This window comes from Dermochelys coriacea, chromosome 6, assembly GCF_009764565.3.
Source record: "Dermochelys coriacea isolate rDerCor1 chromosome 6, rDerCor1.pri.v4, whole genome shotgun sequence".
In the NCBI taxonomy this organism is placed as follows: Eukaryota; Metazoa; Chordata; order Testudines; family Dermochelyidae; genus Dermochelys; species Dermochelys coriacea.
In genome coordinates, this window is record NC_050073.1 from 102,289,225 (window position 1) to 102,312,854 (window position 23,630).

The following is a 23,630-nucleotide window of genomic DNA, read 5'->3' on the forward strand; positions in this document are numbered from 1 at the left end:
AGAGTCTGTAAAATTGTTACCTTTACTTTTTGTCTATAGGCAGAATATCTCTTCAAGAACAATCCTGAAATGGAATGAAAGAGTACTGACAGATGTAAAACCCCAGCACATCATCACACTAATGAAAAGGCAGAACATTTCTAATGTATTTTACAAAAAAATTGATTAAATTGAAACTATTTTCTTTATATTTCTTTGTGTAGTTTTCACTTTTATTTATGACATATTACTTTTACTACTTATAGTACAATATTTGCAAAAAGAAAAGGAGTACTTGTGGCACCTTAGAGACTAACAAATTTATTTGAGCATAAGCTTTCGTGAGCTACAGCATCCGATGAAGTGAGCAGTAGCTCACGAAAGCTTATGCTCAAATAAATTTGTTAGTCTCTAAGGTGCCACAAGTATTCCTTTTCTATAGTACAGTAGATAGCTTTGCACTCCACTAAATACTGTTTATGACCACACCTTAAATTATGCACATGTACATCAGAATATTTGTGCATATACCTATTTGAAATGGTGGTCCAAAAGAATCCACTCCATCACTATGGAAGGACAGCACTGTTGTGTGTTCCTGGCCTCCCATTCTCTAGTGCAGTTGACATGATTAGCACCACCAGCAAATTCTTTTCTGGTTCTCTAGCACAATGGAAGAAAGAAACAAGGCTATGGGATTCTTTCCCCTAGTCTTTGAAAAGGGGGCAGCTGCTGCTACTGATAAAGGGAAGGAAACAGGAGCATCAAGGACTACCTTTCTACTACTCTCCAAGTGTAAACCTGCTTCCTCTCCTCTGCTTATTAGGAGACTGTTAAGGCACTAGAAAGGCTTTTAGTCCAGGGGTTTTGAGCACCCTACATGAGGCATAGTGAGCAAGTGGTAATTCTGACCTGGGCTTCATGCCCTCTGCCTGTTACACAAGAACAGACAGACAGTGGAGCACACAAAGTGCTGCCATTCTGTACCAGACGTGGAAGCGTACCAATCCACTAAAGTGACTGGGTAAATGCCTGGTGACCCAATATGGATCTGCCATTAATTTTCTCAAAAAGAAAAGAAGTACTTATGGCACCTTAGAGACTAACACATTTATTTGAGCATAAGCTTTTGTGAGCTACAGCTCACTTCATCGGATGCATTCGGTGGAAAATACAGTGGGGAGTTTTATAGACACACACAGATAACGTGAAACAATGGGTTTTATCATACACACTGTAAGGAGAGTGATCACTTAAGATGAGCTATTACCAGCAGGAAGGGGGGGGAAGGAGGAAAACCTTTTATGATGATAATCAAGGTGGGTCATTTCCAGCAGTTAACAAGAACGTCTGAGGAACAGTGGAGGGTGGGGTGGGGGGGAGAAATAACATGGGGAAATAAATTTGTTAGTCTCTAAGGTGCCACAAGTACTTCTTTTCTTTTTGCGAATACAGACTAACACGGCTGCTACTCTGAAACCTGTCATTAATTTTCTGTATTGTTTTGGTATTATCAATATTTGGTTTAATAGTCAAAGGATATTCAATATTTCTGTACCATTATTAAATTGTTTTAAGATTCCCATAGAAGCACTTCTTGAAGGAGAATCTAAAGAGTTCCTGGGTTGATCACAGTTAGTTTCTCAACAATAGTTGGAAGGCTTTCATTTGGTTATTTTGATTTTGTATTGACCTAATGTATATTGTCAAAAAGGCCAAATAAACTGTCTTGAGCTGATGAGGTTTTGATAGTATTCATCTTCAAATATTTTTTATTATAGAAAATGTAACACAATATCATCCCAAAACAGAAAGCATGCCTATGGGGGCTGTTTGAAAAGGAAAAGAGAAACAAAAACATCTAACATTTCTAAAAAGGATGATGACCTATTAATACTACATATAATAAATGCAAAATATTTTATTTTAATATAGGACTTGATCTATTAATTCTCACCGTGTCCCCATTCAAACACACAAACCCCTTCTTCTGCATGCTAACATAACATGCACAAGGTCACAAGCCAAGTCAGGGACAGAGCCAGGAACAATGTGTGTATTCTAAACAGGCAAATGTTTTGTGGATCTAAAAATCCCATTGACAGCCAATCCAATTATCATTCACCTGGGATTCATTTGGAGACAATTTTTGAAGTATTTTAAAATATTTAATAAGTCTTTAGAAGCGCTCAATCTTATAGCATGAGAGACCAGTGTTTGATAGGAAACTTGATCAAAAGTGAATTTTGATTTGGACTTTACTGAGACTGACTATCTTCTTCCCATCAAGAAAAGAAGTACTTGTGGCACCTTAGAGACTAACAAATTTATTTGAGCATAAGCTTTCGTGAGCTACAGCTCACTTCATCACATCCGATGAAGTGAGCTGTAGCTCACGAAAGCTTATGCTCAAATAAATTTGTTAGTCTCCAAGGTGCCACAACTACTCCTTTTCTTTTTGCAGATACAGACTAACACGGCTGCTACGCTTCTTCCCATCAGAAACTCTACTGCATAAATCCCTAAAAAGACTAATAGTTGTTTGGGACAGTAAACTGAGTTTTCTTTCTTCCTTATGCAGTCCATATTTATTAGGATTTGTTTATGTGAATAAAATAAAGATTCATACCACACCATTAAATTCTCTTAAACCGTCTTAACCTGACTGCTGCTGAAATGTTCGAAATCTAGGAGGGCATTTTTTTTTAAAAATGAGAGAACTCAATCCCTCAACTTTCCAAGGTACAAAAACGGAGTTCCATGCAACATATGCTCGGTGGACCTTTGTTAGGCTCTAAGGTGCCACTAGTCCGCCTTTTCTTTTTGCGAATACAGACTAACAGGGCTGCTACTCTGAAACCTTCCATAGGGCATGACCATAAAAACTTTGCTCTGCATGGAGTATAAAAAGAGAAACCGAGTAGTCTGAGCACCGGCCTGAGAAGTAGGATGGATGGCTGGAGTCCTAGTTTTGAATCAGACAATGACTCCCTCTCTCTTTGTGTGCGTGGTTTTGCCTTGTTCGCCTCTCTCTCGCTGTGTGTGTAAAACGTGTCCCGTCAGACCTACTCCCTCCCCAGAGAGGACAGGAGTCTCGTGGGGGGGTGCAGTCTCGGGTGCTACGAAACGGGAAGGCGGTCTGATTTGTAAACCCCGACACGCTGCAGGAGGAGCGCTAGGCACAGGCCAGAGCTAGCCGCAGTTCTGCCCATCCCCGGGCCCAGGGACCGCACTGGGAGCTCGCCGACCACGCGCTGCCAGGAAGGCTGCTCCCTCCACGCCGAGCGCGCTCCTACGCCCGTGGTCAGGGCGCGGCTGTCCGTTCGCAGCCCGCCGAGAGCCCGGCGACCGTCACCCGGGGAGGCCAGCACAGCGCCCTCCGCCCAGGGGAGAGGTCACCTGCCACCGCTCCGCAATAGTTCCCTGCCTCGCGGGGACACCGTCCTCGAAGGGAACGGAACGACAGGCTCACCGGGAGCTCCTCCCCCCTCCTCAGCACTCGCTTCGTTCGCTGACTCTTCTGCGCGTGCGCTTCCCCTGTCTGGCGGCCGTTAGAACTTCGTTTTCAAAACCCATCGCCGCGCCGCTCCGCTCTCCCTGCCCAGAACTACAAATCCCGTGTTGCGGGCTAGCCGCGGGTTCAGTGGGCATGCGCCGGAGGCTCTGCGTGTCGTGCGTACGAGGGGGGCGCGTCGTTGCGTAGGCCCCCGTTCTAGAACGTTGCTGTGGTAGCGCCCGGGCGCCATGTTAGGAGGAGGCCGGAGGGGAAGAGGAAGGAGAAGCGGCGGCGGCAGCGGCTAGGCCCAGCGAACAGCTCCCTCCTCCCTCTAGGGCCCGACTCCGGCCCATATCATGCTCACGGCTTCCGCTTCGCGGCGGAACGAGTGACCGGTCCGGAGGCGGCAGCGGGGGAGGAGGAGGGGGACGAAGAAGAGGCGGCGGCAGCGGGGGAGCCGGAGAAACGATGCCGTTGTAAGTTGGAACCCGGCAGGGTGTCTTGAAGGCTTGAGCCTTGTTTCCCCTTAGCCTTCTTCCGCAGCTTGGGGCCGGGCTCCCCTCGCCGGCTCGCTCGCTCCCCCAAGCCCTTCCCCTGCGTAGCGGGACTTCGCGCTTTCCCCCTCCCCAGGTCTCCAGACTCTTCCGGTGCCGCAGCGTGAGGGGCCGCGGATTCGCAGCTTCGCGGGCTTCGCTCCCCTTGGCCCCGATCTTTCTGAGGCCCCCTATGATAGGATGGGAGGGATGAAGGAGTCGTGCAGCACCGGCCCCTTACCGGACTCTAGAAGAGCCCATACTTCGTTCTGCCAGGACTCCCTGTAGCCGGCCTCCTTTCCACTGTGAGGGGCCGCGCGGCCTCCGTGCTCAGGCAACCGCGCGGCGGGGGCCGCACGCCTGCCTCCCTCCCCCACACGCAATGAGGAGTTAAGCGCGGCCTTCAGGCAGCCTCTTCCACAGAAGCGATGCACGCGGAAGGGCTGCTCTTTTACCTCTATTTCTAACGTGTGAGTCTTTCGGACTAAGCTGTTGTCCTGCAAATGTTTCTCCAATCCCTTTACTAGACTGGAAAGAAGCAGTTCTGTTCAGGTTACTCTGTAAACCTATGACATTAGCGCCCCCTGCACTGTGGAAGCCAGTAGTTAATAGTCCATCGTACTCTTCTCTCTCTGCTTCCCACCACCATTCCAGCTCTGAAAAACAGTGGGGTTTGTGCATCTGTTGGCTACAGTTCTTTGGAAGAACTAGGATTGGTGCTCTGGGTATCTCTTTCTTTGCAGCAGGTTTCACAGCCTTTCTTAATGATGGGGCAGTGTAAGAAACAGATGAAGTTTTGCAATTCGTTTGTTTCCTTCTAGCAATTTGAAGGCTCTCGTTTGGCATAGGCCCATTACTGTTGTCTAAATTTAGTGAACACCTGGATATGGGTGGGTAATTAAATATTTTTGAAAGATCAGACATGTTGGTTTATGAAGGATTTTTTTGATAGTAAGGAGGAAAATTTAAACTTAAACTTGATTCAAACTTAAATAAGGAACTACATGCTCTGTCTTTTTAAATCCCAAGAATGTTTTTTAAAAGAGCAGTACTGTATTTCTGTGACATTAATTTGATTACAGTAACATCTAAAGACCCCAGTCAGGAGACGCCACTGTGCTAAGCACTATAGAAATGTTAGTTTTATTATTTACTTGTATTATGGTAGCACCTAGGAGCCCCAGGCATAGAGCAGAACCCCTTTGTGCGCAATGAACAAACACAACATAACATAACACAAAAACTGGATACAATTAACTTAGGCTTGAATAAAGACTGGGAATGGATGTATCATTACACCAAGTAAAACTGTTTCCCCTTGTTTATTTCCCCTCCTACCGTTCTTGGAAACGGCCCACCTTGATTATCACTACAAAAGGCCGTTCTTCTCTCCCCCCCCCCCCCCCCCCCCCGCTCTCCTGCTGGTAATAGTTCACTTTTCCTGATCACGCTTGTTACAGTCTGTATGGTAACACCCATTGTTTAAGGTTCTCTGTGTATATAAAATCTCCCCACTATATTTTCCACTGTATGCATCCGATGAAATGAGCTGTAGCTCACAAAAGCTTATGCTCTAATAAATGTGTTAGTCTCTAAGGTGCCACAAGTACTCCTTTTCTTTTTACGGATACAGACTAACACAGCTGCTACTCTGAAACATAACACGCAGACAATCCATGCCCCACAGAGCTCAATGTCACCTAGGATTTAACAGTATACAGCATGAATAAACAAAGGGGGTTTCAGTGATGTAATAGAACACATCAAGGCTATCTTTTACTATTTGGTTGGTGTGGATATACATTTTTTTAACTAAAACTCAGGTTTTTTCATTACTATCATTGTGATAAGAGTGGCTGAATATATTTGGTTGGGGGTGTACAATATGAGATTTTTTTGGAAGGCTTTTATAAAAAGACCACAAAAAAAGTGGTTCTCATAATAAAATTAAGGCAAGTAATGCTTTTTGTATGTACTCTTCCATTTGTAAAAAGAAAAGGAGTACTTGTGGCACCTTAGAGACTAACAAATTTATTTGAGCATAAGCTTTCGTGAGCTCACGAAAGCTTATACTCAAATAAATGTTAGTCTCTAAGGTGCCACGAGTACTCCTTTTCTTTTTATGAACTTCTTGTACATCTTTTTAGTTTTGCATGATAGTGCCTGGAGACCCCAATCAGGATTTTGCTACCATTCTGGGAAACCCCATACAACCAGATTTCCCCTGCCCCAAGAGTTATCCCTCTTTAGATTGAGAGCATACAAAAGTGGGTAATCCAAAACAAAATTCAGTGACCAAAAACTCAATATAAAGAATAGGAGTACTTGTGGCACCTTAGAGACTAACAAATTTATTTGAGCATAAGCTTTCATGAGCTACAGCTCACTTCATCGGATGCATCCAGTGGAAAATACAGTGGGAAGATTTATATACATAGACAACATGAAACAAGGTTGTTGTCATACACACTGTAAGGACAGTGATCACTTAAGGTGAGCTATTGCCAGCTGGGGGGTGGGGGGACCTTTTGTAGTGATAATCAAGTTGGGCCATTTCCAGCAGTTGACAACATCTGGGGGGAGGAGGGAATAAACATGGAGAAATAGCTTTACTTTGTATAATGACACATCCACTCCCAGTCTCTATTCAAGCCTCAGTTAATTGTATCCAGTTTGCAAATTAATTCCAATTCAGCAGTCTCTCGTTGGAGTCTGTTTCTGAAGTTTTTTTTGTTGAAGGATAGCCACTCTCAGGTCTGTGATCGTGTGACCGGAGAGATTGAAGTGTTCTCCAACTGGTTTTTGAATGTTATAATTCTTGACGTCTGATTTGTATCCATTTATTCTTTTACGTAGAGACTGTCCAGTTTGACCAATGTACATGGCAGAGGGGCATTGCTGGCACATGATGGCATATATCACATTGGTGGATGTGCAGGTGAACAAGCCTCTGATAGAGTGGCTGATGTGATTAGGCCCTATGATGGTGTCCCCTGAATAGATATGTGGACAGAGTTGGCAACGGGCTTTGTTGCAAGGATAGGTTCCTGGGTTAGTGGTTCTGTTGTGTGGTGTGTGGTTGCTGGTGAGTATTTGCTTCAGACTGGGGGGCTGTCTGTAAGCAAGGACTGGTCTGTCTCCCAAGATCTGTGAGAGTGATGGGTCGTCCTTCAGGATAGGTTGTAGATCCTTGATGATGCGTTGGAGAGGTTTTAGTTGGGGGCTGAAGGTGATGGCAAGTGGCGTTCTGTTGTTTTCTTTGTTGGGCCTGTCCTGTAGTAGGTGACTTCTGGGTACTCTTCTGGCTCTGTCAGTCTGTTTCTTCACTTCAGCAGGTGGGTATTGTAGTTGTAGGAATGCATGATAGAGATCTTGTAGGTGTTTGTCTCTGTCTGAGGGGTTGGAGCAAATGCGGTTATATCGTAGAGCTTGGCTGTAGACAATGGATCGAGTGGTATGATCTGGATGAAAGCTAGAGGCATGTAGGTAGGAATAGTGGTCAGAAGGTTTCCGATATAGGGTGGTGTTTATGTGACCATTGCTTATTAGCACCGTAGTGTCCAGGAAGTGGATCTCTTGTGTGGACTGGTCCAGGCTGAGGTTGATGGTGGGATGGAAACTGTTGAAATCATGGTGGAATTCCTCAAGGGCTTCTTTTCCATGGGTCCAGATGATGAAGACGTCATCAATGTAGCACAAGTAGAGAAGGGGCATTAGGGGACGAGAGCTGAGGAAGCGTTGTTCTAAGTCAGCCATAAAAAGGTTGGCATAGTGTGGGGCTATGCGGATACCCATAGTAGTGCCGCTGATTTGAAGGTATACATTGTCTCCAAATGTGAAATAGTTATGGGTGAGGAGAAAGTCACAAAGTTCAGCCACCAGGTTTGCCATGACATTATCGGGGATACTGTTTCTGACGGCTTGTAGTCCATCTGTGTGTGGAATATTGGTGTAGAGGGCTTCTGCATCCATAGTGGCTAGGATGATGTTTTCAGGAAGATCACTGATGGATTGTAGTTTCCTCAGGAAGTCAGTGATGTCTCGAAAATAGCTGGGAGTGCTGGTAACGTAGGGCCTGAGGAGGGAGTCTACATAGCCAGACAATCCTCCTGTCAGGGTGCCAATGCCTGAGATGATGGGGCATCCAGGATTTCCAGGTTTATGGATCTTGGGTAGCAGATAGAATACCCCAGGTCGGGGTTCTAGGGGTGTGTCTGTGCGGATTTGTTCTTGTGCTTTTTCAGGGAGTTTCTTGAGCAAATGCTGTAGTTTCTTTTGGTAACTCTCAGTGGGATCAGAGGTAATGGCTTGTAGAAAGTGTTGTTGGAGAGCTGCCTAGTAGCCTCTTGTTCATATTCCGACCTATTCATGATGACGACAGCACCTCCTTTGTCAGCCTTTTTGATTATGATGTCAGAGTTGTTTCTGAGGCTGTGGATGGCATTGCGTTCTGCACGGCTCAGGTTATGGGGCAAGTCCAAATATGGTCCAGATATGATGCTGCTTTTCCACAATTCCAGCCTGTGCACGTCGGAGGAAGCACCCTATGTAGAAGTCCAGTCTGTGTTGTTTTGACCTTCAGGAGGAGTCCACTCAGAATCCTTCTTTTTGTAGTCTTGGTAAGAAGCTCTCTGTTGGTTAGTATGTTATTCAGAGGTGTGTTGGAAATATTCCTTGAGTCAGAGATGTCGAAAATAGGATTCTAGGTCACCACAGAACTGTATCATGTTCGTGGGGGTGGAGGGACAGAAGGAGAGGCCCCGAGATAGGACATATTCTTCTTCTGGGCTAAGAGTATAGTTGGATAGATTAACAATATTGCTGGGTGGGTTAAGGGAACCACTGTTGTGGCCCCTTGTGGCATGTAGTAGTTTAGATAGTTTAGTGCCTTTTTCTTTTGTAGAGAAGCGAAGTGTGTGTTGTAAATGGCTTGTCTAGTTTTTGTAAAGTCCAGCCACGAGGAAGTTTGTGTGGAAGGTTCTTTTTTTTATGAGAGTATCCGGTTTTGAGATCTCATTCTTAATCTTTCCCTGTTTGCTGTAGAGGATGTTGATCAGGTGCTTCCGCGGTTTCTTTGAGAGTGTGTGGCGCAAGCTGTCAGGATAGTCTGTATGGTATGTAGATTGTAATGGATTTTTTACCTTCAATCCTTTTGGTATTATGTCCATCTGTTTGCATTTGGAAAGGAAGATGATGTCTGTCTGTATCTGTATGAGGTTTTTCATGACGTTGATAGAGTTTCACTCCATGCGGTTAAATTCAGTGCCTTGCATAATGACAGGTTTCAGAGTAACAGCCATGTTAGTCTGTATCTGCAAAAAGAAAAGGAGTACTTGTGGCACCTTAGAGGCTAACACATTTATTTGAGCATAAGCTTTCGTGAGCTACAGCTCACTTCATCGGATGCATTCAGTGGAAAATACAGTGGGGAGATTTATATACATAGAGAACATGAAATAATGGGTGTTACCATACACACCCCAACCAGTGTGATCACTTAAGGTGAGCTATTACCAGCGGGGTGGGACGGGGGGACCTTTTGTAGTGATGTTAGCAGTCTGACACATTTTTATTTTTATGGTTAAGGCATTCTCAAACACCAAGACAAATCAGAGGATTGGGCCAAAAGAAATCTGATAAGGTTCAACCGGGACAAGTGCAGAGTCCTGCACTTAGGACGGAAGAATCCCATGCACCGCTACAGACTAGAGACCGAATGGCTAGGCGCAGTCCTGCAGAAAAGGACCTAGGGGTTACAGTGGATGAGAAGCTGGATATGAGTCAACAGTGTGCCCTTGTTGCCAAGAAGGCCAGTGTAATTTTGGGGCTGTATAAGTAGGGGCACTGCCTACAGATTGAGGGACGTGATCGTTCCCCTCTATTTGACGTTGGTGAGGCCTCATCTGGAGTAGTGTGTCCAGTTTTGGGCCCCACACTACAAGAAGGATATGGAAAAATTGGAAAGTGTCCAGTGGAGGGCAACAAAAATTATTAGGGGACTGGAACACATGACTTACGAGGAGAGGCTGAGGGAACTAGGATTGTTTAGTCTGTGGAAGAGAAGAATAAGGGGGGATTTGATAGCTGCTTTCAACTATCTGAAAGGGGGTTCCAAAGAGGATGGAGTTTTTAAGGTCAGGCTTGACAAAGCCCCGGCTAGGATGATTTAGTTAGGGATTGGTCCTGCTTTGAGCAGGGGCTTGACTAGATGACCTCCTGAGGTCCCTTCCAACCATGATATTCTATGATTCTATGTTTGTAAGTAGCATTTCATAATATTTTTTTAATTGTGGAAACATCTAACGCTTTTCAGTTTTATAAAAGCAGTCAACAAAATTTAAGTTGAATGCATTCCTTTAAACAGCTTTCACCTTCCACCCCAGAGTGTCACAAAAGTAATGGATTAAGTGACAGCCACATATCTCTTAAATACATCACACAAGTGTTTGTGGGGCTTAATTAAATGCTTAGGAGGCTGGATCATCAAATCAAAAGAGCTATATAACTTTCAGCTAACAGTATTGCAAACAGAATCCCAGGTTGTACCTTAGAATCATAGAATATCAGGGTTGGAAGGGACCTCAGGAGGTCATGTAGTCCAACCCCCTGCTCAAAGCAGGACCAATCCCCAACTAAATCATCCTAGCCGGGGCTTTGACAAGCCTGACCTTAAACTCCATCGTCTTTGGAACCCCCTTTCAGAGAGTTGAAAGCAGCTATCAAATAGCTCGATCTGTAGGCAGTGCCCCTGCTTGTACAGCCCCAAAATTTCATTGGCCTTCTTGGCAACAAGGGCACACTGTTGACTCATATCCAGCTTCTCATCCACTGTAACCCCTAGGTCCTTTTCTGCAGGACTGCTGCCTAGCCATTCGGTCCCTAGTCTGTAGCGGTGCATGGGATTCTTCTGTCCTAAGTGCAGGACTCTGCACTTGTCCCGGTTGAACCTCATCAGATTTCTTTTGGCCAAAACCTGCTGAGGGTGCCATCCATGCCATCCTCCAGATCATTTAATGAAGATATTGAACAAAACTGGCTCTGGGACCGACCCTTGGGACACTGCGCTTGATGCTGGCTGCCAGCTAGACATGGAGCCGTAGATCGTTACCCATTGAGCCCGACAATCTAGCCAGCTTTCTATCCACCTTATAGTCCATTCATCTAGCCCATACTACTTTAACTTGCTGGCAAGAATACTATGGAAGACCATATCAAAAGCTTTCCTAAAGTCAAGGAATAACACATCCACTGCTTTCCCCTTATCCACAGAGCCAGTTATCTCGTCATAGAAGGCAATTAGATTAGTCGGGCATGACTTGCCCTTGGTGAATCCATGCTGACCGTTGGCCTGATCACTTTCCTCTCCTCTAAGTGCTTCAGAATTGATTCCTTGCGGACCTGCTCCATGATTTTTCCAGGGACTGAGGTGAGGATGACTGGCTTGTAGTTCCCAAGATACTCCTCCTTCCCTTTTTTAAAGATGGGCACTACATTAGCCTTTTTCCAGTCATCCAGCACCCCCCCCGATCGCCATGAGTTTTCAAAGGTAATGGCCAATGGCTCTGCAGTCACATCCGCCAACTCCTTTTAACGCTTTCGGATGCAGTGCATTCGGCCCCATGGACTTGTGCTCCTCCAGCTTTTCTAAATAGTCCCGAACCACTTCTTTCTCCAGAGAGGGCTGGTCACCTCCCCATGCTGTGCTGCCCAGTGCAGTAGTCTGGGAGCTGACCTTGTTCGTGAAGACAGAGGCAAAAAAAGCATCGAGTACATTAGCTTTTTCCACATCCTCTGTCACTATGTTGCCTCCCTCATTCAGTAAGGGGCCCACACTTTCCTTGACTTTCTTCTTGTTGCTAACATACCTGAAGAAACCCTTCTTGTTACTCTTAACATCTCTTGCTAGCTTCAACTCCAGGTGTGATTTGGCCTTCCTGATTTCACTCCTGCATGCCTGAGCAATATTTTTATACTCCTCCCTGGTCATTTGTCCAGTCTTCTACTTCTTGTTAGCTGCTTTTTTGAGTTTAAGATCAGCAAGGATTTCACTGTTAAGTCAAGCTGGTTGCCTGCCATATTTACTATTCTTTCTATGTATCGGGATGGTTTGTCCCTGTAACCTCAATAAGGATTCTTTAAAATACAGCCAGCTCTTCTGCACTCCTTTCCCTCTCATGTTGTTCTCCCAGGGGATCCTGCCCCTCAGTTCCCTGAGGGAGTCAGTCTGCTTTTCTGAAGTCCAGGGTCCGTATTCTGCTGCTCTCCTTTCTTCCTTGTGTCAGGATCCTGAACTCGACCATCTCATGGTCACTGCCTCCCAGGTTCCCATCCACTTTTGCTTCCCCTACTAATTCTTCCCAGTTTGTGAGCAGGAAGTCAAGAAGAGCTGTGCCCCTAGTTGGTTCCTCCAGCATTTGCACCAAGAAATTGTCCCCTACACTTTCCAAAAATTTCCTGGATTGTCTGTACACTGCTGTATTGTTCTCTCAGCAGATATTAGGGTGATTGAAGTCTCCCGTGAGAACCAGGGACTGGAATCAAGTATATTCTGTTAGTTGATGGAAGAAAGCCTCGTCCACCTCATTCCCCTGGTCTGGTGGTCTATAGCAGACGTCCACCACGACATCACCCTTTTTGCTCACACTTCTAAACTTAATCCAGAGACTCTCTGGTTTTTCTGCAGTTTCATACCGGAGATCTGAGCAGTCATACTGTTCTTACATACAATGCAACTCCCCCACCTTTTCTGCCCTGCCTGTCCTTCCTGAAGAGTTTATATCCATCCATAACAGTACTCCAGTCATGTGAGCTATCCCACCAAGTCTCTGTTATTCCAATCACATCATAATTCCTTGATTGTGCCAGGACATCGAGTTCTCCCTGCTTGTTTCCCAGGCTTCTTGCATTTGTATATAGGCACTTAAGATAACTCGCTGATCCTCCCGCTCTCTCAGTATGAGGCCGGAGCCCTCCCCTCTTGCACTCTCCTGATTGTGCTTCCTCCCGGTATCCCACTTACCTCAGAGCTTTGGTCTCCTTCACCCTGTGAACCTAGTTTAAAGCCTTCCTCACTAGGTTAGCCAGCCTGCTTGTGAAGATGCTCTTCCTTCTCTTCATTAGGTGGAGCCCATCTCTGCCTAGCACTCCTCCTTCTTGGAACACCATCCCATGGTCAAAGAATCCAAAGCCTTCTCTCCCACACCACCTGCGTAGCCATTTGTTGACTTCCACAATTCGATGGTCTCTACCCGGGCCTTTTCCTTCCACAGGGAGGAATTGATTTTTAAATTTTTAAATATTGAACAATATTTTCCTAGGGGAAATAGCATTCTGAAGAACATGATGTTTTAAATCAGATTTCTAGTTCTTATTGTTCCAAAGATAATCTTGTGAATGTGAATCAAAATACTGTTGCAATATCTCTCTTGCTAATGCTGCATACTCCAATTTATGAATTGGACTTATAGAGCTCCTACCCACCTCAATTCTACCACAGCTATCACCTTCTAGCAAACAGAAAGCGTTCTCCCATGCTCTGCCACTTGTATATGGACACCAAGCCAGTGATAGTATCATATTAGCTTAGAGACAATGTCATTTTGATTCAGATGACACATGCAGACTTCCCCAGAAGTTTGACAGAGCTATTTTCCCCTGGAGCTTATAACATTGCTCTTAGCATGAATGCAACCTGGTATCTTGTAATGGATGTGATAAATGCCCCAAAACTTGATTATTGCAGAGTTAAGGTTGCCCAGTGGGGCCTCGTGCTGTTCCAGAATATAGTGTGGCTAAATGTGAACCTCTTAAAACTAGGGCATGACCACACTGCAATACAACTTTAATTCTGTCTACTTTCCCCAGGTGCTGGCAAAAGCCACTGGGAATGTTCAGTAAAGGTGAATAAAAGGTTTGCAAACCACTAAGGGAAGTGTTAGATTTTTCTATGACTTGGTATTGTTAAATCAATATTTGACATGTTACTGGAAGATGCCTTAGTCAATCACAAATTAGAAGGCTTAATATAGGAGTCACTTTAAAAATCTGTGAATCTACAGTAAGTAGATATGAAGAGACTCAAAGAATGTGCTGTTTGTTGGAATTCAAAGCTGTGGAATACAACACTTCATCTGCATGCACTCCAGCTGTGTTCACTGTGTTAGATATAGCTGTATTGATTGTTGGAGGGATAAGTTGAAGCATCTTGCATGTGCATGTATACCTTGAGAGATAAGTGTGCCTCATTTCTGAACTGATTTTTTAAAATTTGCATCAGTAGAGGCACACAAGCATGTTGTGTGTTTTTTGTGTGCGTTTGTTTTTTGACAGGGTTGTCAGTAACCTGACTGCATATGTGACAGTAGTCTCCATGGCTTCGTTGAAGGTAATGTCTCAGAAGGAATCCTTAGTGAAACGGTGTGAAGGGTTGGTAACATTGATATCTGAGGTGGCTTGTGTGAAATAAGTCATTCTTTGAGTGCAGGGTAGGTTTAGGTAGCTTCCGTTTGCTGCACCTCATCTAAACTTGAAAGTTTGGCTTAACAAAGAGGAGGGTTAGACTTTGTCTTACAGGTTTAGAGTAGCAGCCATGTTAGTCTGTATCTGCAAAAAGAACAGGAGTACTTGTGGCACCTTAGAGACTAACAAATTTACTAGAGCATAAGCTTTCATGGGCTACAGTCCACTTCATCAGATGCATAGAACAGAACATATAGCAAGAAGATATGTACACATACAGAGAAGGTGGAAGTTGCCATACAAACTGTAAGAGGCTAATTAATTAAGATGAGCTATTATCAGCAGGGAAAACAACTTTTGTAGTGATAATCAAGATGGCCCACTTAGAAAGTTGACAAGAAGGTGTGAGAATATTTAACATAAGGAAATAGATTCAATATGTGCAGTCCAGCCGCGCACATTGAATCTATTTCCCTATGTTAAATATTCTCACACCTTCTTGTCAACTTTCTAAGTGGGCCATCTTGATTATCACTACAAAAGTTTTTTTTCCCTGCTGATAATAGCTCATCTTAATTAATTAGCCTCTTACAGTTTGTATGGCAACTTCCATCTTCTGTGTGTGTATATATCTTCTTACTATATGTTCCATTTTATGCATTCTATGCATCTGATGAAGTGGGCTGTAGCCCACGAAAGCTTATGCTCGAGTATATTTGTTAGTCTCTAAGGTGCCACAAGTACTCCTGTTACTTTGTCCTACCGTGTTCATGTGCTCTGTTCCCAAAGTCTTCTGCAGTATCTGTGAGGATAGAGTGGTAGTACATGTGGTGTTGGCATTTTGGATAATCGCTTAAAGGGGGCAGAGTTGTGTTGCAAGCGTGCATGTACATAAGAACGGCCATACTGGGTTAGACCAAAGGTCTGTCTAGCCCAGTGTCCTGTCTTCTGACAGTCGCCAATGCCTGGTGCCCTAGACGGAACTAATCGAATAGGTAATCAAGTGGATCTATCCGCTGTCACCCATTCCCATCTTCTGGCAAACAGAGGCTGGGGACATCATCCCTGTCCATCCTGGCTAATAGCCTCCATGAACTTACCTACTTCTTTTTTTAACCTTGTTATAGTCTTGGCCTTCACAACATCCTCTGGCAAGGAGTTCCACAGGTTGACTGTGCATTGTGTGAAGAAATACTTCCTTTTGTTTGTTTTAAACGTGCTGCCTATTAATTTCATTTAGTGACACCCAGTTCTTGTGTTATGAGGAGGCGTAAATAACACTTCCTTATTTACGTTTTCCACACCAGTCATGATTTTATAGATCTCTATCAGATCCCCCCCCTTAGTAGTCTCTTTTCCAAGCTGAAAAGTCGCAATCTTATTAATTTCTCTTCATATGGCAGCCATTCCATACTCTTAATGATTTTTGTTGCCCTTTTCTGAATCTTTTCCAATTCCAATTTCTTTTTTCGAGATGGGGTGACCACATCTGCACGCAGTGTTTGAGATGTGGGTGTATCATGGATGTATATAGAGACAATATATTTTCTGTCTTATCTGTCCCTTTCTTAATGATTCCCAACCTTTTGTTCGCTTTTTTGACTGCCGCTGCACATTGAGTAGACGTTTTTACAGAACTATCCACAATGACTCCAAGATCTTTCTTGAGTGGTAACAGCTAATTTAACTGCATCATTTTATATGTATAGTTGGGATTGTTTTCCAATGTGTATTACTTTGCATTTGTCAACACTGACTTTCATCTGCCATTTTATTGCCTAGTGACTCAATTTTGAGAGATCCTTTTGTAGCTCTTCACAGTTTGCCTGGGATTTAACTATCTTGAGTAGTTTTGTATCATCTGCAAATTTTGCCACCTCACTGTTTACCCCCTTTTCCCAGACCATTTATGAATATGTTGAATAGGACTAGTCCCAGTACAGATCCCTGGGGGACACCACTATTTACCTCTCTCCATTCTGAAAACTGACCATTTATTCCTATCCTTTGTTTCCTATCTTTTAACCAGTTACCAATACATGCAACGATCTTCCCTCTTATCCCATGACATCTTACTTTGCTTAAGAGTCTTTGGTGAGGGATCTTGTCAAAGGCTTTCTGAAAATCCAAGTACACTATATCCACTGGATCCCCCTTCTCCACATGTTTGTTGACCCCCCTCAAAGAATTCTAGTAGATTGGTAAGGCATGATTTCCCGTTACAAAAATCATGTTGACTCTTCCCTAACCAATTTTCTGTTCATCTATGTGTCTAACAGTTTTATTCTTTACTATAGTTTCAGCCAGTTTGCCTGGTATTGAAATCAGGCTTACTGGCCTATAATTGCCAGGATCACCTCTGGAGCTCTTTTTAAAAATTGGCGTCACATTAGCTATCCTCCAGTCGCTTGGTACAGAAGCTGATTTAAATGATAGTTACAAACTACAGTTAGTAGTCCTGCAATTCACATTTGAGTTCCTTCAGAACTCTTGGGTGAATGCCATCTGATCCTGGTGACTACTGTTTAGTTTATCAGTTGCTCCAAAACCTCCTCTACCGACACCTCAATCTGGGACACAGTTCCTCAGATTTGTCACCTGAAAAGAATGCCTCAGGTTTGGGAATTTCTCTCATATCCTCAGCCATGAAGACCGATACAAAGAATTCATTTAATTTCTCTGCAATGGCCTTATTGTCCTTGAGCGCTTTTTTAGCATCTCGATCGTCCAGTGGCCACACTATTTGTTTAGTAAGCTTCCTGCTTCTGATGTACTTGCATTTTTTTTTCCTATTACTTTGTGAGGCTTTGGCTAGCTGTTCTTCAAAAATTTTTTGGCCTTCCTAATTATATTTTTACACTTCATTTGCCAGAGTTTATGCTCCTTTCTGTTTTCCTCACTAGGATTTAACTTTCACTTTTTAAATGATGCCTTTTTGTCTCTCATGGACCCTTAAGCATAAGAGGCTCAGAGAGGTATGCAGTGACCTTGTCATCTCAGTGAGATGTTCTCAGCTGAATAGGAACACCCACTGGAGGAAATGCACCCTGAAACAATAGCTCTGAGACATATGAAGTACTCCTTTCATCTCAGAGCATGTTGTCATCATTCCTCCATTGCGCATTTAGTTTCCCAGCTAATGCAGGGAGAGGGGCTATAACCCTCCAGATCCTAGCTAACACACAAGTGGGCAAGGATTCCCCAGAAAAGCAGAGCCCCCAGCATACTAGCTCTCTCCTCACTCTTCCCTAGTCACTGCTGCCTCATTCCTCCATCCTGTGCATGAGGCAAGACCCTCTATTGTCTCTGCCCTGAGGGATGTGGCTGTGAATGGGAGGTATCTTTCCCCAGTGCCCAGTCAGGAAAAATGGAGTGGGGCTGAGGAAGTGATGGTGACTTCAAATGGGTGGGGAGAATGTGGAGCTGATAGGCCTCCTGGACTTAATCCCCAGCTCCACCATTTCCTCGCCCCTGGTCTGAAAATCTTATAAGCAGCTCAAGTTCAGAGGATCTGTGTATCAGGAACTGTTTGACCAACCAACCCAACAGCTTTCTTTCCTTTGATCACCATTGGTCCCCTTGTTCAAAAAATATGATTACATTATTCTAACAGTTTACAAGAGTCTTTCTTCTTCCCTCTATTCAATTAATGCTAATTTCCTTGGCAGTACTTAAGTAAAAAGTCTGGTTTTTAGAGCACTGGGAAAAATACCTCTCTTAAACCAGAAATTTTGGTCTCGGGACTAAACTTCTAGAAGGAACCCTTGCTGAATGCAGGCAGAGAGCAAGGAATGTGCACAAGACAACTTTTCTGAAAGCTGCTACAAGTAGCTCACAGTGCATGCATGCAGCTCAGGTTCAGTGACCACAGCATATCGCCTTGAGCCACCCAATTACTATGGCAGCATATTCCCTGTGAACCCTCTTGCTTCAACAGAGCCAGCCCTAGTCTTGTCTTTACACCTGCATTGTGGTCTTTTGGACACATCAGTTTGGCATGCTCCAGCCTTGAGTTACAAACTTCACTTTTAACTTTGTCTTGCTTCCCCAAAAGTGCAGCAGGTGCCATACACTAAATAAATCCAAAGCAATTGAGTTCTGTTTGTGGAGGATGAGAGCCATAATTGGAGCTTCAGGTGTGCACCCAAAAAAATACGTGATTTTGTAAAATACTGATTTTGGGGGTATTTTTGTTTGGTTTTTATATCGGAGGCTGTATTTTAGATGTCTGGACCATTAGCTCTGCTCACTACCCCCATGAGGTATAGGAAATTTCAAGACAATCTGCATCAATGTGTGGGTTTTAAGGCACCATGAATAACCACTTTTAAACAGAAAGTGATGCTGCACATAACTTTAGCAGAGTTTGTACTCTGCTATAAATTATGGAGGCATAGATAGCAGCTCCATGGTTAAGTCTGCGCAGGATTTTCATGGGACTTTTCGAGTGTGTTTTTCTCGACAGATATTTTTTATTAAATATTTTTTAAAATTACAAATCAGCTCTTTTGAATTTTATAAAGCAAGTGCTAATTTATCTAGAGTTAAATTAGCATGGCTTTTTAAAAAGACTCAAGAATTTTAGACTTGAAGTCTCTCCTTTTTTCGAGCTGCCTTCATGAAAAACCAGTAGACAGAGTCCTGAAATTCCTCACACAAGCAAGGATATCGCACATTTTAGTAAACGGGGGTATTGAATGAGGCATTAAATACATGAATTGTGAGGGAATGTCAAATAATAATGGCATTTTTCATTACGAGTTAATGACAGGAGGGATTTTTACCTATATTATCTAACGTGATGCTCACTGTGGATTTCTGTTTCCTAGTTTTTGCAGTTTTTAATTTGGGTAATTTGCTTTTAGCCATCTCAGTTACTCTTAGTATGTGTCTGAATGTTGTATAGCTAATACAGTGTACTCCTCATAGAAGGATTACTTTTACTTATGAAGCACCATAAGTGGAAGGCAGTTCACCAGCATAAAATAAGAGAAGAACCCTATCCTAGAGAGTTTACAAATTTATTGATACATGTACCAACACAATGAATGAAAACAGTCCCAAAGGGAGGATGGACTAATGGTGTGAGGAAATATGCCTGAGAATATTTTGGTTTAACTAGGGCTGACAAGCGATTTAAAAAAAATAAATCCCTATTAATTTGCACTGTTTAACAATAATAGAATACCCTTTATTTGGGATGTTTTCTACATTTTCAAATATATTGATTTCAATTACAACACAAAATACAAAGTGTACAGTGCTCACTTTATTTTTATTACACATATTTTCGCTGTAAAAAACAAAAGAAATAATATTTTTCAATTCACCTAATACAAGTATTGTAATGCAATCTCTTTATCATGAAAGTTGAACTTACAAATATATAGTTATGTACAAAAAATTAACTGTGCTCAAAAATAAAACAATGTAGAACTTTAGCTCCTACAAGTCCACTCAGTCATACTTCTTGTTCAGCCAATTGCTCAAACAAGTATGTTTTACATTTGCAGGAGATAATGCTGCCCGCTTCTTGTTCCCAGTGCCACCTGAAAGTGAGAACAGGCGTTCACATGGCACTGTTGTAGCCGGCATCGCAACATGCCAGACGCGCTAGAGTTCATATATCCCTTCATGCTTCAACCACCATTCCATAGGATATGCGTCCATGCTGATGACAGGTTCTGTTTGATAACAATCTAAAGCAGTGCGGACCGACACAATTTCATTTTCATCACCTGAGTCAGATGCCACCAGCAGAAGTTTTATTTTTTTTATTTTATTTTTTTGTGGTTCAGGTTCTGTAGTTTCCACATCGGAGTGTTGCTCTTTGAAGACTTCTGAAAGATGCTCCACACCTCGTCCCTCTCAGTTTTTGGAAGGCACTTCAGATTCTTAAACCTTGGATTGAGTGCTGAAGCTATCTTTAGAAATCTCGCATTAGTTTCTTCTTTGTGTTTTGTCAAATCTACAGCAAAAGTGTTCTTAAAACGAACAACATATGCTGAGTCATCATCCGAGACTACTATAACATGAAATATATGACAGAATGCAAGTAAAACAGAGCCGGAGACCTAAAATTCTCTCCCCAGGAGTTAATTCACAAATTTAATTAATGTATTATTTTTTAATGAGCATCATCAGCATAGAAGCATGTCCTGTGGAATGGTGGCCGAAGCATGAAGGGACATACGAATGTTTAGCATATCTGGCGCATAAATACCCTAAAATGCTGGCTACAAAAGTCCCATGGGAATGCCTGTTCTCACTTTCAGGTGACGTTGTGAAGGAGAAGTTGAGTACAGTTCTGTAATGGAAAAAAATCTACATTTGTAAGTTGCACTTTCACGATAGAGATTGCACTGCAGTATTTGTATGAGATGAATTGAAAAATACTATTTCTTTCGTTTATCATTTTTACAGTGCAAATATTTGTAATAAAAAACATAAAGTATTCTGTGTTGTAATTGAAATCATATATTTGAAAATGTAGAAAAACAACTAAAAATATTTAATACATTTCAATTGATATTCTATTTAACAGTGTGATTAAAACTGTGATTAATCGCGGTTTATTTTTTTTTTTTTTAGTTAACTCAGATTGACAGCCCTAGTTTTAACAAATGGAAACTTCTGGTTGCAGCCATTTGACCTGTTGAGCTAAAGCTAGCTTTTATTTAACTTCATTATGATTGGGCGTGGAAGTGGAATTCAGGACTGCCTGAGTAGAGTTCAGTGTTCGGAATTGAGTAGAGTTCAGAATTTGTTAATAAAATCGTAGAAATTTTGGGGTGGAAGATACCTTGAGAGGTGATCAAGTCCAGCTCCCTGCGCTGAGGGTGGACCAAGAATATATACTGTGCTTACATCATGCTTCATTTGATGATGTAATAAGGCTTCACTGTTTCGGGTGCTTGAAAATAATGAAGACTAGAAAATAGACAGCTGCAGCGGCACAGGAGCTAGCAAACAGAGCTCTAAACAGGGGAGTTTGAGTGGGAGTTCTGTTGGAGGAGAAGGTAGTTGTACTTGGTATTGTATTTTTAGTATTTGTATTTGTGTGTGTGTGTGTAGGGGTTTTGTGCTGGGAGAGCAGCTGAGCCTGATTAGGGGGTGGGGCTTTGTGCTGAGAGAGCAGCTGAGCCCTGCCTAGGGGGTGGGGCTTCTGACTAGGGGCCCTATAAAGGTAGCCAGCCAGTCAGGCAGCAGCACAGACAGCTGCAGCAGCACAGGAGCTACAAACAGAGCTCTAAACAGGGGAGTTTGAGTGGGAGTTGTTTGGATTGTGCTTGTTTGGGCTTTGCTTTTGCTGGGGGGGTGGTCTTTTTGGTGTGGCTTGTGTTTCCCAGATTAACAGGATTTAGGTGGGAAGGAGATGACAGATACAGAGGAAGCTGTGGGAGTGACTCCTGCAGTGAAAGACACATTGAGGATGACTGGATGTGGAAGCTGTGGTATGTACATGATCCTGGAGGGGGGAACCGGTAAGAGTTTTGTCTGCATGAAATGCCGTCTGATAGAGCTGATGGAGGAAAAGATCCGAGGTTTGGAGATGCAGGTGGAAAGTCTGGTTGAGTTTAGGAAGGGGTTTGAGCAGATGATGGAGCAAAGATATGAGGTATCTGAAGGGAAAAGCTCAGACTCACGGATGGAAGCAGCGCTGGGGAATTTTGAGGAGAGACTGGATGAGGAAAGTGGTCAGTGGAAACATGTGACTCAAAGAACCAGGCAGAGAAAAAGACGGGCTAGTGAAGGAGAAACAGAGCTTAGGAACAGGTTTGCAGAGTTGGAAAATGAAGAAGGGGCTCAGCAGGTAGTCGCTGAAGGTGGAAGGGTAAGGAAGAAGAGAAGAGAGGCTAGCCCTATAGAAAAAGGGGAAGAGTCAAGGGAGACTACACCAAATATGAGCCCCAGGAGGATACAGGATGGGTTGAAGAGAATTGTAAGGGAAAATAGGAATGGAAAGAACTTGCAGCCAGAGGGAACAGGGGAGAGACTGGAGAATAGCACTGTCACCAGGAAAAGGCAGGTCTATGTGATCGGGGACTCTTTATTGAGAAGAATAGACAGGCCTGTAACTAGAGCTGATCCTGAGAATAGAAGGGTGTGCTGTCTTCCGGGTGCTAAGATAAGGGATGTAGACCTGAGGTTGAAAAGGATCCTCAAGGGAGCGGGAAAGAATCCCCTAATTATCCTTCATGTGGGAACAAATGATACAGCCAGATTCTCGCTGGAAAGTATCAAGGGAGACTATGCTAGGCTGGGGAAGATGCTTAAGGAAATTGAGGCTCAGGTGATCTTTAGCGGGATCCTTCCTGTTCCTAGAGAAGGGCAACAAAGGTGTGACAAGATTATGACTGTCAACAGATGGCTTAGGCAGTGGTGCTATAAGGAGGGCTTTGGGATGTATGGCCACTGGGAGGCATTCACGGACAGAGGACAGTTCTCTCGGGATGGACTTCATCTGAGTAGGGAAGGAAATAGACTTCTAGGATCGAGGCTGGCACAACTGATAAAGAGAGCTTTAAACTAGGAATTGGGGGGAGATGGATGGGAGATGTCCAGAAAATCTCCACGCCAGATTTTAGCATTGAGAGGGAAGAAGATGAAGTAAGAAAGGATACAGCCATGGGTAGGAGAATGTATATAAGGAGCGAGGGCGGTGTGGATACTAGTCTAATAGGTTATACTGGCTGTAGAATGACTGTGCCTAACAGGGTACAAAATGTGAGCGAGGCCAAACAGCAAAAATTAAGATGTTTATACACCAATGCGAGGAGTCTAGGTAACAAAATGGAGGAACTAGAGCTACTGGTGCAGGAAGTGAAACCAGATATTATAGGGATAACAGAAACATGGTGGAATAGTAGTCATGACTGGACTACAGGTATTGAAGGGTATGTGCTGTTTAGGAAAGACAGAAACAAAGGTAAAGGGGGTGGAGTAGCATTGTATATCAACGATGAGTTAGAATGTAAAGAAATAAGAAGCGATGCAATGGATAAGACAGAGTCTGTCTGGGCAAAAATTACATTGGGGAAGAAAACTAGTAAAGCCTCTCCTACGATAGTGCTTGGGGTGTGCTACAGACCTCCGGGATCTAATTTGGTTATGGATAGAGCCCTTTTCAATGTCTTTAATAAAGTAAATACTAATGGAAACTG

At 43.4% G+C, this 23,630-nt stretch overlaps 2 protein-coding genes and 1 long non-coding RNA gene across 11 annotated transcripts in view; 2 read left to right on the top strand and 1 right to left on the bottom strand.

Annotated features, from left to right (window-relative positions):
• Positions 1-239, top strand: part of AK7 (adenylate kinase 7) — a 62,159-nt gene extending 61,920 nt beyond the window's left edge. For all 4 annotated transcript variants that reach the window (XM_043516349.1, XM_043516348.1, XM_038404403.2 and 1 more), the window contains one exon: positions 40-239. In XM_043516349.1, coding sequence (XP_043372284.1) covers positions 40-78 — 39 coding nt within the window. In that variant the 3' untranslated portion in view covers positions 79-239. The remainder of the gene's footprint in view (positions 1-39) is intronic.
• A 152-nt stretch (positions 240-391) lies between these two features.
• LOC122460575 lies at positions 392-3,200 on the bottom strand. The gene is made up of 3 exons (XR_006281973.1): positions 2,840-3,200; positions 1,460-2,761; positions 392-1,030 (listed from the first exon to the last, which is right to left on the bottom strand). It is a non-coding gene; the product is annotated as an uncharacterized LOC122460575 (long non-coding RNA).
• PAPOLA (poly(A) polymerase alpha) overlaps positions 3,097-23,630 on the top strand; it is a 94,135-nt gene continuing 73,601 nt past the window's right edge. For 3 of the 6 annotated variants that reach the window (XM_043516342.1, XM_043516345.1, XM_043516346.1), the window contains exon 1: positions 3,662-3,951. In XM_043516342.1, the coding sequence (XP_043372277.1) occupies positions 3,944-3,951 (8 nt within the window). In that variant the 5' untranslated portion in view covers positions 3,662-3,943. Of the gene's footprint in view, positions 3,952-23,630 lie in introns of all 6 variants that reach the window. The other 3 variants (XM_038406480.2, XM_043516344.1, XM_043516347.1) reach the window with 3 other exon arrangements.